The sequence below is a fragment of the Podarcis muralis genome, chromosome 14, assembly GCF_964188315.1.
Source record: "Podarcis muralis chromosome 14, rPodMur119.hap1.1, whole genome shotgun sequence".
NCBI classification, from domain to species: domain Eukaryota; kingdom Metazoa; phylum Chordata; class Lepidosauria; order Squamata; family Lacertidae; genus Podarcis; species Podarcis muralis.
The window spans coordinates 33,842,067-33,855,919 of record NC_135668.1 but is presented as its reverse complement, the minus strand read 5'-3'; the positions used below and the strand labels follow the sequence as shown (position 1 = coordinate 33,855,919).

Genomic DNA, 13,853 nt, shown 5'->3' with positions numbered 1-13,853 from the left:
GCCTAGAGGCTAATCTTCCCTCGGTAGAACTGCGGATCTGGCGTAGGACACTTAACTATTGGGTTCACGTAAACTCTAATCCCCCCAGTCTACTATCCCTAGGGCTTCAAGATTGTCACAAGAGTGCCTGGACTAAAATTGTCTATCAAAAACTTCACTCTTGTGCTTTATCACCACAACAGCTACTCACTTTGGGTGAGTAAAGCAAACAGCCTAATTTGTCAGCGCCTAAAAATGATACTGAGTGTCAGAACAATTTGGCCACAATAAGGAAATTTTGCCCATGGTATGAATATTTCCCACCTTCCCATTTCGACTCTCTGGCACCCTATCTGCATAACCTAGCAATTCTAAAATATAGACGCGCTTTTACTCTTGCAAGATTGAATGTATTGTCCTCGACTGTACTTGAGGGACGATTCCAACAGATTCCACATGAAAAACACTTATGTGCCTGTGGAGATGGCAGTACTGAATCGGTGGTGCATGCCCTTCTGGCTTTCACTCTTTATAAAGACTTGAGGAATGAGAATATCACCCCTCTTTTATTGTCCATTCTGAGAAAGGCTACAGTGTCCTTTCTCTTGGCAGATCAAGATGAGCAGGTGACAGCAAAGGCTGCAATGTTTTTACCTGGGGCCATCAGAATAAGATCCATTATTTGACTATTGATTCAAAATCCTAAAATGTATTTTATGTAATTTTATATAATTATTTCTATTATTTGTATATCGTATTGTTGTTTTATGGCTATGGCCGATGGTTGACGCAAATAAAGATTCATTCATTCACACCCTGCAGAACCCTAAACATGGGTACACAAAGTAGGGCCTGATACAAATTGAATGTGGCAAGGAGAAGCAAAAGTGAGAAAGCAAGAGTTCTTTTCTTTGACCAACCTAAAAGGAAATCATAATCAGGAATGTATTAATATCAGAGAAGTCTCCCTTAGGGAATGACCATAAAAGAACCAGAAAGACAGGAAGAGACAAAAGATACCACTCTTTGCAGTGACAGGTGGTGGTTGTTTGCATAAAAGCCTAAGAAAAGCACATTCATTGCTCAACTAAAACACTGTGACAAGGAAGTTGAATAGCTGGGTGGTGGGGAAGTTACTTTAAAAAAAATTAAGCTTATTGCAAGACTATGAATTGAGCAATCAGGTCAAGCGAAAAGCCAAACACTATGCTCGCTGAACTCCTGAAGGATCATAGCAGACAGTGCTACTTCCAGAATGAACCATTCATCTCCTAGACACCATAGACAGTAGAAATTTGTTAGAATCAGTTGCATGCATAACCCCAGAGTGCGGGGCTGGCCCCATAGAACAAAATACTGGACTAGATAGGCCTTATTCTGATCCAGCAGGGCCCTTTTTTGTAGGCAGAAGGAAGAAAAAGAGAGATAGTGGGCACAGACAAGGAGCTGTATCCAGTACTAGTCCTACTCAGAGTAGACTCACTTAAATTAATGGGCATAACTAACTTAGCTGTATACAACCTGGTGATTTCAATGGGGCATTTGATCCATTCTTGCATCAGGCCGCCACTGTACATTTAATGAGAACATGCCTTCATTTAATCTCTATAAGCCACAGTAAGCAGCAGCAAGTTTTCTTCTCTTCATCAAGGACTGCTGGGGTTCTAGAAGAAAACCCTTCTTCTAAAATGTATTTAGAAGTCTCTCTTCATTGCCAAAAGGATCGATGGTACCTCAGGCAGGTTTTGCACACAAGAAGCAGCTGTTCGCAACAGCAACGGAGATAGCTAGTGACTATTACCTTTTGGTAAAATCTCATGCACACTTAACCATTGGGTAGAATAATAATGTTCAGATGGCTAGGTATCAGCTAGGGTGGGCCATGTAGAAGAAATACTGAGGAGTCCGAAGGCACAAGTTACAAAGAAACAGAATGCAGGTGACCTACCAGATGGATTTACAATTAGAGAATGCTTGAAGTTGAGGCTGCCCCGAACTTCAAAACGGCAACTGGCATTTGCTAGCTCAGAGGTTTTCTCTGCCACAAGGATGAACTCTGTGGCAACTACCGCCAACTAAGAGATCAAGCTACTCTATCTCTTCCTTCCACTGGCCTGCCATCTCTATCGTCTTCTCTACTGCCAAGGCTGCTTCCCAGCACCTGGAATAGCTCTGTGGTGCTGTTTCCTTGGTGTCGTTGTGGGTGCTGGTTCAGGCAGCAAGTTGTAGATGCAGGGCAGGACAAGCAGCTACTACAGAATAATTTACCAGCTGCATTCGTAACATGGATTATCACCTACAGCATCCTGCACATCTCCAGTGCAATAATGTTAGGCTGCACAGCTATGGAGGGCCGCTCCTACTATCCCCATAGCAATTCAGCAGCATATAAACAAGGAAGTCACAAAAACTTTGGTTTACCTTTCGTAGCTGATTTGTGAAAAATAATGTCTGTAATAAGCTGTTCATATAGCAGGTTGCTCCCTGGTTCTTCAGTCCTACATATCCTGTATGCTTCTTGGAATCCCACCTATAAAAACCATGAATTGGGTTACAAGAACCACACACACACAAATTAATGTATTTCCAGTGTGTGAATACAATGGACAATTATTGTGGAACCAAGCTGTATCCACCAACACAACCTTGCTGGTCATTAAGGCGATATATCCATCGTGGAATATTCAGAATTTGTTCCATGTATTCAGAAATCTGTTCATAAATTTTATCCTTTTGAGTATGCTCTTCAAAGACCTTCTGAAGAAAGATTGCAGGGCGGACTGAATTCTAAACCACAAAATGAGCAGGTGCTGCTTAGAAGTTGACAGTAATGTGAAGTGATTTGTTGAACACTGAACACAAGACACTTACCAAATTCACAATGGATATCAAAGATTGTTAAGAAACTTGGTTACTGACCCACAATCCAACCACTTGTTCCAGTCAAAGGATCATAAGGTACTTACGCCACGCCATGTGGAGCATCAGCTTGAACGTACACTTCAAAAGTTACTTTGTCATCTTCTATATAGCCTTTATCTGGATCAGTAACTTCCTACAAAAAGTAAAATTGACAACAAGAACATTAAAAATCAAATCACATATAAGGCCAAACTAACTTCACTTTGATGACTGGCAATCTTGAAAGCTCTTTTCTTAAAACCTGAAGTCTATAAATGCACACTAACTTTCAACAGCGAGTCTGAATGATATACAGGAATGTCTCCTGCTATTCAGAGAGGAAGATCACTGCTCGTCACAATGTATGTGAGCAGGACCACTAGTTGAGAGCTTAACATGGGACTTCTTTCTCATAATGTCAATTACACTGCGATGTATTCTTTATCCCACCCTTCCTCAAACGATCTCAAGGAGGTATTCACAGTTCTCTCCAACCTAGGAACCTGTTTTATTCTCACAACCCAGTGAGGTAGGTTAGGCTAAGAGGAAGAAATAAAGGAAGGAGGAAGGAGACTTGCTCAGAATCATTTGGTGAGCCTCATGGCTGAGTGAGGATTTGAACATGGATTTTCTAGTACAAAACTTATTCATAACCATCACACTGGCTCTTGCGCTGCCTCACGCTGTTACTTACACTCCATGACATAAAGTTGGAAAAGCCCCAGTCATTTTCCTTATGAAAGAACAAGTGGCTGATACGGCGACTGAATGATTTCTCATCATCTTTGTAATTTATTATCTTGAGCACTGCTTGTGCATGACAAGACCATGACCTGCAACAATTAAAGAGATAACAGTTGACATGCTGAGCTGCAGAAAAAAGATGCTAATAAACTGTGGTTTACTGAACAAGCCTACCTTACTTCTTGCCACCTCTGGATAAAAAAAATCTTTGCTTCGATGCTCTCAGAGCCATTACAAACTATTAATATCATGGAAAGTGTTTGAGTAGAGGCTCAGTTTCTCACAGAGCTGTTTTTAAGTGTTCACTCATCATGGAACTTTTCCAGCTCGGTGCATTTTCTTCTATAGCTATCTAAGAATGCTACAACTCCTCTAAAGCAGGTAGGAATACTTTAAAAAGACTTCTGCTACTACAGGTTAAGAAACAGCAAATGGAGATGCCACTGTTCTCTGAATGTTTATTTGCTTGCATTCTCAACCTGAGGGTTAGGAGACTCCTTCAAAAGATTATACATAAACTCCACTGTGCCTCCCACTCAGCCAAGATTGTGGCTTCTAGTTCTTAGTGATGTGCTCCAATCCCATGTATACAAAATTCTGCTGTAGCCACATTACTTTTATTTCCTGTTTTGTTAAGGCTGTAAGCTTTGATTTTTAACAACGTAAACTGAGTCAGCCAACATCAGCTTTAGATGTTAAAACCAACTTTTAAAAAACATACAATTCTCAACCTGTGCTCACTTTTTCAAATGTACCCCTGCCTAGCAGCTTTGGTAATATTCAAGTTTATTAATTAAAATTAGCTGATTTACCCATTTTTAAAATCAACTGACAGGCTCTAGTCTTTTCCTACAGGAGGCCTTTCTCCATTTAGCGCTTTTTTTGTTTACCAAAAAACAAAACAAAATAGCAGCAACTGAGCATTCCAACATGCTCAGATCATTTTGTGCTCATGCATGAGGGAATTCAAACAGGCAGCACCTCACCAGAAGGAAGCAGCAGTAAGTATGCAACAGTGCAGCCAATTTATGCTTCAATAAATCAGCTCTGTATATAGATTCACTGAGCACTTGCTGCCTTCTTCTTGTTGGGAAAGGTCAAATAGTCTGCATCCTCATCTGGTTCATGTATTTGGTAATTAACCTATTAACTATTCAAAACTATTAAATACCAGCCTGAATAGCTTATTAATTTGGTCAATATATACCTGAGAACTAACATACATTGCATTCATCCCAAATTAAGTTATGTCAATCTCAACATACTATACCCAATATACAGCAGACAACAAGGAAGACTACTTCAGACTGATCAGGCCTCTCTAATGCGACTTTCTGCCTCTTTCCTCCACATCTAAGCATGTACCCCTAAACACCCTTCCTGAATGCCGAAGCCCCACTCCTCATGCTGTCCTACCAATCGACGCAGAAGTTATAGTCAGAAAATGCAAGAGGTTAAGATGGTGCTATACAGAAATGTATAGTGTATAAAATATCTTACGTGGAATCAGACTCAGCATTGCACTGAAGAAAGAATCCTACACTTTTTTGGTGCGGCCTGTCTGGGTAGAGTCGTGGCATCACCATAATCTTCCATGGCAGGTTCCGTACAAAGCAGGGGGGACTTAGGACTGATTCATTCAGCCTGTTGAAACGTTCAACAGTGAACTGGAAAGTTGCTTCCGACCGCCAGCTTGTGTCTGTAAAATACCAAAGTTCAATTAAATGCAAATTAAGCAGCCTGATCTTTCAGTCCCCATGCAAGGCCAATGGTGCTCGGCCTCCACTCACCGTGTGGCATTTCATCTGAGGAGCAAAACACCCCATATGCATTGAAGTCAGATGTAGAAACAGTAAGAACACTGCAGAGCAAGGATAAAGTCTTTAATAGACTGTATATTTTATTTCTGATTTTTAGTTACCAAGGGAATTTATTGTGCAGAGATTTGGAGAGCACTGTACCAGTATGCAGTTGACGCCTAACTTTCTTTGTCCCCTTTCCAACATCATATTCTAAGGAAGCAGTAGAAAAAGTACACAGTACCACCAGCTGCCTTTGAAAGCTGAAATTTTTAGTTGCAGCAATTTGTACCAACTGCAGATTTGACCAGGGCCAGATACGTGAATCATGCACCTCTGTTATCATGCCAATCTCAGTGGCTTACAGGCTGGTTCCAAGTTCAAATGCTAGAAGTTCATCTCCTCCCTGTGTGAGTTGTCTGCCCACTAAGATTATCATTAATTCCCCACCACCATCAGTTGCTGTGGATACAAAAGAGGGACTTCTTTGTAGTGTGGGACCCAGACTCTGGAACTTCCTGCCATGGGAAATGTGCCTCCCTCCCCCTGCTATGGAATGCTTTATATTAACAAGTCTACATGTCTAGTTTTTGGTTGGACTGTGCATATACCGTCCCCTGCAAAACAACAACAAACAAACAAACAAACAAACAAATACTTCACTGCTTATAACGACTGAGCTGTAAGCCAAATTTGGCTTGAAGTAGCTCAACAAAATATATACAACCCATACAAAGAAGTATACAACCTCAACAAAACAAAACAAACATCATCAGTGCAATTATGCAACAAAGCATAAGGGGTCATAAAATACAGGATGCATAAGGTTTTAAACTGTGACATAATCAGATATGGGGAAACCTCTGGTACAAAATATTTTTTAAAAAACAGCATAAAGAGGAACCTGCATAACTACTGTTACTAGATAATCAGTACCTAATAGTTGTTGACAGCACCTGCAAGGAGAATATTGCGTATGTTCAGTGATGAAAAACTGTGAAACATTTATTCTACTCACACAAAGAAGCTGCTAAAAAGTCAGGGGGGGGGGACCTTCATTTTCAGATTCAAAACATCAAAATGTAAAGTCACAGAGCCCCTGATAATAAAATAAACACAGCTCTATCTTTTTAATGTAAACATTGATCCATTCTTGACAGAGTTCAGTTTGGAGGTGAACTGAATGGCATTTCACATTAAAAGAAGAAGCTTCGTTTCAAGTTATTTGAAAAAAATGCAATAAGCAGCCACAAAATGAAATCAATGTGCATTTTTGCATTTTCAAGAGCCAACTCAGCATTCCATTATGGTCTTTTGCCACAGAAAAACAAAGCAGTCAAATAGAAGTATTTCAAATGACAAGCTTTTGTTACATAGCTTTTCAATCTCGCTTTTCCTCCCTGCCTCTGGGGTCTCCATCTTTCTCTTTCACACACACACACACACACACACACACACACACACACTCCCAAATGAATTTCAATTAGTAAAGGCACAGTTACTCCCCAGGCCAGATTTTTACTTGTGAAACCAAAGCTGTTATGCGACCATGAACGTCTTCTGAAAGCCTCCCTCTTAAAATGCCAAAGTATTCCAATTTTTAAAATTTATTTCAGAATCTATAAACTGCTCTACATTCAAAAATACCTGAGCAGTGCAAAAAAGTTTATAACATGTAATACAAATGTTAAACCAATGTTTTTGTAAAAAAAACTTGGAAGTCAACATGAATCAAAAGCTGAAGTTTTAAAATGAACTGATCTGGAAGGCTTGGGGAAAAACAAATGTTTTCATCTAATGTCAAAAACATAATGTTGGTTGGGGCTTCCTTCATTGCTAAGGAAAAGAACTTCAGAGAACAGGTGCCACAACACTGAAAGCATGCATTTGACCCTTAAGGCTTGACACGGAGGTGTGTGGCACCATCAATCAACCTTCATTCATAGATCAAAGTGACCAGGGTGAAATGGGAGAGGTGACTTTTCATAATACCCTGGTCCAGAACCATATAAAAACATAAGAAGAGCCTGTTAGATCAGGCCAATGGCCCAGAATCTAATCCAGCATTCTGTTCTCACAGTGGCCAACACTGGAGTAGTTGTAGCTGGTATACCAGCCAACACTAGCAAAGTGCCCTCCACAGTGGTGGATCAAGGAGTACTCTCAAGCCTCACATAAGTTATTTCAGAGGGAGCAATGGCCCATTCACATCTGGCATTTGTGATGGCTGTCCTCAGTAGGGTGGCTTAACCTCTGATTAAGCAGCAAAAGCCATTTAAAAAGTTATCAAATTATAACAACCAGAAGAAGTTTCTAAAGGCCAAACAGTTGAAGTCCATACATCCCAGTCCCACTAGCTCTAGAGTCTAGACCAACCTATTTATGTGCTTCACAAGGAATGAACTGAAATGAACTGGCTGAAAGCTCCCATGCAGCTAATCATTCCAAGTGACCCAAGTAAATTAAGCCAAGTCACAAGCGATGGGGAAGGGCACATACCTCACCCAGGATTGTTAGTGATCATTTTAACTCTATATGATTCGCTTTCATTCTCTATGCATAGCAGTGAGAGTGACCCCAAGGAAGGGCACAGCCCATCCACTTAATATGTTATTGACCCCATAATAATAATCCTCCTATTCTGTTGACTGTATTTTGTTTTAAACTGATTTTAAAATTGCATTTTAAAATTGCTGTAACCCACCCTTGGACCTTGTGGTGAAGGGAAGATAAGAAATCAAGTTATACTGAATAATAATGATTATGATTATGATGCTATCTGGTCCACGTTAGGAAACTGTACACCACAAGCAATGAGCCCGGGCTTTAGATTCAAACTTCCTGAAGCTGTATTTATCATTAAAAAAAAGCACCAAATTTCTCCATAGAGCCTTCAAGACAACTTTAAAGAAGGACAGTAAAGCAAGAATTTAAATTGGTTATAAGGTTTTTTTAAAGCGGATTTTTGTACTTAATTTTATGTGAATTCATTTAAATATGAATACATTGTTCTATCTGGAATTTAAAAAAGTAAGAACAATTAAACATCAGTTTAGCAAGTTTTTTGTGGGGAGTGGGGGTAGGCTGTATGCTGGAGTTCCTTCCAATTCCTAGATCCAAGAGGAATTCAACTGCTGGAATAGCTAGACAAGTTTCTTGCTAATGGTCCCCTAAGTAGCGGTTATTAAGGCAAAAGGAAGTGGCCCTGTGCCAGAGGGCAAATAGGTGGGCCCCCTTCCTCAACTGTCTGGTAGAAAGACAAAAGTCAGAGTGGAGAGAGAGAGAGGCGGGGGGGGGGGGAGGCAGGCAATAACTTATTGGGGTGTTAATGCTGTGAGTCCCTCCATCATAGGCTCATGTATATATCATGTGTAAATAAATTATATATCCTAAAGCTACCACAGTCTCTGCTGTCCCTCATTACAAATAAAACAAACCATAGGAACTCCTGGAACCTTGCACCTCTTGGAGACTGGGGTGGCATGAAACAATATAATCAAGACCACTTCAATCAAAAGAGTCAAACAGACCACCTTCTGAATTAAAACCGCCAATGCAAGCTTGGTCCTTCTATCAGATAGGCAGGTGCAAACCACTACAATGCAATGCTCCCTGCTATCATCTCAGCCAGGCAGCCTAGAAGGGTCCCATTAAAAGCCTTGCAGAGGTCTGATACTTTGAAGAAGCAACATCTCACATAGAACTAGAACCTAGAGACATTCAATGAAACTGAATGGTGGGATGGCCAGGAATGACCAAAATTTAAATACTTCTTCACACTGCATGTAGTTCAAAGTGGACTAAAAATGTGTCTGAATCCCCACAAGATGGAAACCCTATGGATGGGTGATTCCCAGAATTGGGAACTGATTTTTGAACCAGCTCTGGATGGGGTTGCACTCCATCTGAAGGAGATGGTGGACAGTTTGGGGGTACTCCTAGATCCACTGCTGTCACAAGAAGCCTTAGTGACCTTTACCGACCTCAGTTGGTGTGCCAGACAAGGATAGCCTTGCCATGGTGGCCCATACATTGGTAACTTCAATGGGGACTCGAAGAGAAAGATCAGAGAGCTCCTTTGCCTTGTCCTCTGGCAGCCTACTTAGTTTCTACACTAACCTGCTCACTCACCTGCATATAATTCTGTGTGCTCACCTGCATACAATTCTTTGTCACCTACGACTACCAGACAAAGGCTTTAATACAAGACTGATGTAGCCACTTATTAACCACTTCAGAGTCTTGCTAAATGAAATATTAAATTGAATACAAAATATATATAATAAATGCAGACTACAAAGAGCATACATGGCAGGCCCAGCCCACAAGGAATGCTTCCGAAAACAGGAAGCTTTGTTATTATACGTTTATTTGAATGGTGCAAAAGACAGCCTGACCACCATACTGACTTATTCCCAAGGTACTGGGTTACAGTTAAAACATAGGTGCAGTCACAAAGTAATCTAGGAAGGCATCTGGAGATTCCCGCAGATGCTTAAAGTATTGACAGAGCTATGGCTTCCTGCACTGTATTGCTCACATGATTAAGACCCACGAAACAGACAATAAGCCACGGCTAGTTATCCCACTCACCTCCCCGCCCAATGAGCCATATTTTACTGGAAGGCAAAGCCCTTTTGCCTATCTTAGGCAAAAAGAGCAATACTTTTAACAACTTGCGAATGAACAGGCCATAAAGTGAGTTGGATCACAGCAAATGTCCATTTAGTCCAGCACCCCAGTTCCCACACTGACCAATCTGAGTCTTCAGGAAGGCCACACACAGAAACACACCCCTGCCAGAAATTGGTATTCAAAAGCATGCTTCCTCTAAACACAGAGGTCACATGTAGCCATCATCAGGCAAAACCACAAACAGCCTTTTTCTCCTCCATGAATCTGCCGTAATTTAAAGCCCTCTTACCCACTAGCCATCAGCAGCACATCCTGTGGCAATGAGTTCCATAAAAATTAATGAACAGTGTGCAGAAAATCTTTTATTTGTCCTGTTTCATTAGATGACCATGAGGATGCAAAAGCCTTTCAGGTCCATCAAATGGATATACTACTCACTGCAAAAAACAAGCGAGCTCCCCACCCGCATCAAAGCAAGTAGAAGGGATGACTCACCATCTTCCATGTCTTCTTCTGTGTTGTTGTGACCATCAGCCATTGCTACATTCCCATTGATGACTGGGTTTTGAGTAATTCTTGGTGGATCATCAGCATCTCCAGCTTATTGGGATAAGGAAAACAGAAATAGATCAGTAACCTGGATCTTGGCAGTAGTACTGACAAATTACAGTGGTACCTTGGGTTACATACACTTCAGGTTACAGTCTCTGCTAACCCAGAAATATTACCTTGGGTTAAGAACTTTGCTTCAGGATGAGAACAGAAATCATGCTCTGGCAGCACGGCGGCAGCTGGAGACCCCGTTAGCTAAAGTGGTGCTTCAGATTAAGAACGGACCTCCGGAACGAATTAAGTTCTTAACCCGAGGTACCACTGTATGCAGATCTAAAACATAGCAAAATTATGCAATATAGTAAAAAGCTAATATTTCTTCTAAAATAAATTAAGATCTTACTTTGGGTTCTTCACATTTGGTTGTATCAAATGTGAACCATATTCTGAGTAGCCCCACTGAAACAAATGAACGTAACTAATTTAAGTCCCTTAAACTCAATGGGTCTACTTTAAATAAAGCTTATTTAGATACAACCTTCTGTGCCCACTACACTGTCAGAACTAGCCTTTAGCAGGCTTCTGACTCCATTACTTTGTTTATACAATGCTACTAAAAGTTATATACTTTATGCAAAAATGTTTCCATATTTTGTGAAGAATCACTGTTAAAGTCAAGTTCCATTTTTATTATTTCCTTCCTTCCTCGCAGCAATGCAATCCAGCAACAAATGCAAAACAAGTCTCAAAAGCTGCATTTCTCCAGTTCACATTACACATTTAGCCTTCATAGCCTATTCAGCACCCAGGACAGAGCTATACAAAGTTAACACTGGTCTATGGTACAATGATGGTGCCTTCAGTGCTAACACAAGAGAAAGCCTGTTCAAGTAAAGATTTTCAAGATTAAAGGAAGGCTGACTTCAGCACTCTCACGAAGAAGTCTTAGAGACAACATACACACAGTGCTAAGGACACATTTAAAAACCTTTAAGGCTGTATTAATTATGGACTGTGACAATTTCCTTTTCATGAACTGTTTGTTGTAACTTGTATGTCTGAATGAGAGAGAGAAGTGTTGTTGTTTTTAAACAAGATGCATTGGTGCTTGCCTCCCCCTTTAAGTATGCTTAGAATAGGTGGCAGCCAAGGAGGCCTCTGATCTACATCCAGAACACATCAAGAGTGGTTTGTCCTTGGGATGGCTATTTTTAGTGATAAAATGGTACAGGATGAAAGGGTAAAAGTTCTACTGCACTCATGCTACAGTCCCAATCCAGCTGTTTTTTCTGAAGAGACAGCAGCTTCTGTGAACAGCTTTTAAAAATGCATGCTTAACATGAATGGTGGTCTGGCACTTAAGTCTTCACCAGCTCTAGACCTCACTCATTACACAATCCACCTGCTGCATCTTCCTGCTCTGGAAAGGCTTCCAGGTTAGTCTGCAATGCTAAAAGCTTACTTCCTAAGAGTGTGCACTTCAAATCAGTTTTTCTCTGGTAGCACAACTCAAAGATCTATACTCTTAAGAGGTATTTCCTCACAGAATGGGTGTTGCTGAATTCTGCCTGTGAGAGGACATTTATTGTTGTTGTCACAATTACTGTACTTTCCTCTCTTCTTCCACCCAGGTTTAATACCCTGCAATGACTTAGCATGCACCTTCATTTTAAGAGGATGTGCTCCCCGTAAAACAACACCTAGAAACTCAACGTTTGGTTAGATAACTAGAGGTATTCACCTGATTTGTGCACCATGCAAATGGAACCAGTTTAAAATACATAGACTGAGCATGTTTTCTGTGCTTCAATGCATAAAAAGCTTGGCTTCTGGGTCACAATGTGAGCCTTCAGCAGCTTCAGCATCCAAACCTATACAAAATGCCAATAATGTCTACAGCTCCACCTTCCTCACAGCATAGCCGTGAGCATAAAAGGGAATTTGAAAACTCTTTGAAAGCAACGATTTAATAAAGATCCACCATAAATCCCTGAAACATCAGGAGAGCACAGAAGCCTAAATAACAAGACTTGGGAAAGAAGTGGGGGATAGTTAAGCTCACATATTCCAGAGGCACTTTCCCATTTAAAACATCTCCTGCCGCTGACCCAAACCAAATATTGTTCTAACACAGAGCTCTGAATAAGCCATTTTACGACATGCAAGACCAAAACACTTTGCAGAGATGGGAATCAAATGGAGTGGAAGGCTAAACTGGTATTTACCATCCAAGTGTGATGCAACAAAATTATGGTAGTGAACATGTGTGTGCTATCACATTCAGTGGCATGCCAGAATAATTGTCCCTTTCAATAGACTGATGCATGCCCCTCAAAACACCAGTGGGAGTTGGGGGTGAGTTGCTCAAGTCCAATCATTTGCTTTAAGAGATTTCAATAATGTAGATCTGTTACATGCATTCTCTGACCACACAGACACTGCCTACGTTCTTCATGGAGATTCAAGTTGTTGCAGAGCAAAGCAAAAAAGATGAGTTTTTTTTAGCTCAAATCTATGCTAATGTAATAAAACCAACACTGAAACCAAATGTCTATGGATGTGGAAGTGCTAAATTCTCCAGGCTAGCCTGTAAATGTGGATTGTCAACTCGGGGCAGATCCACACCATATATTTAAAGGACGTCCAATACAGATTTAAAGCACATGACTTCTACACCCTTCCCAAAGATAATGGAAACTATATTTTGTTAAGCATGCTGGGAATTTGTAATGTGGAAAAACACAGTTTCCTGGATTCTTTAGTAGGCGTGATGTGCTTTAAATGTGCACTGGATGTGTTTTAAGTGTTTGATCTGGATCTGTCCCTGATCTTCCTTCTTTTGAAGCCTTCTACATAACAGATTCAAACTCAGACTGCAAAGGAAAACTATATATAGCCAAAGAAATGTTTGCGCTGGGTGCTAAACAAAGCTATGCCTGGCCCAAACAACAATTTTTTGTTTGAACACTTGTATATAAATTTGCTTTGTCTTTTTTCTCTCTCACACACCCCTTACTGTTCTCCATCATATTGGCCCAAATATAAGCCGCATCAGAATACAAGTCACACCTTTAAAATTGGAGAGGGGAAAAGAAAAAATACCCGATAATAAGCCGCTCCATTCCTCGCTGCTCCTGGCTGCAAACTTTTTTTGGGGGGGGGAGCCACGCTGCGTTGCCAGTGACCTTTCCCCTTCCTTGTTTTCTCCCTTCCCAACCTTGGGGGAGAGGACAGAAGACTATG

The 13,853-nt window shown here is 40.7% G+C and overlaps 1 protein-coding gene across 4 annotated transcripts in view; it reads right to left on the bottom strand.

Moving 5' to 3' along the window:
• USP7 (ubiquitin specific peptidase 7) overlaps window positions 1-13,853 on the bottom strand; it is a 71,188-nt gene that overhangs the window by 28,499 nt on the left and 28,836 nt on the right. For all 4 annotated transcript variants that reach the window (XM_028707202.2, XM_028707203.2, XM_028707204.2 and 1 more), the window contains 5 exons: window positions 10,554-10,658; window positions 5,125-5,323; window positions 3,575-3,713; window positions 2,946-3,034; window positions 2,401-2,509 (listed from right to left, as the gene is read on the bottom strand). In XM_028707202.2, coding sequence (XP_028563035.2) covers window positions 2,401-2,509; window positions 2,946-3,034; window positions 3,575-3,713; window positions 5,125-5,323; window positions 10,554-10,658 — 641 coding nt within the window. The remainder of the gene's footprint in view (window positions 1-2,400; window positions 2,510-2,945; window positions 3,035-3,574; window positions 3,714-5,124; window positions 5,324-10,553; window positions 10,659-13,853) is intronic.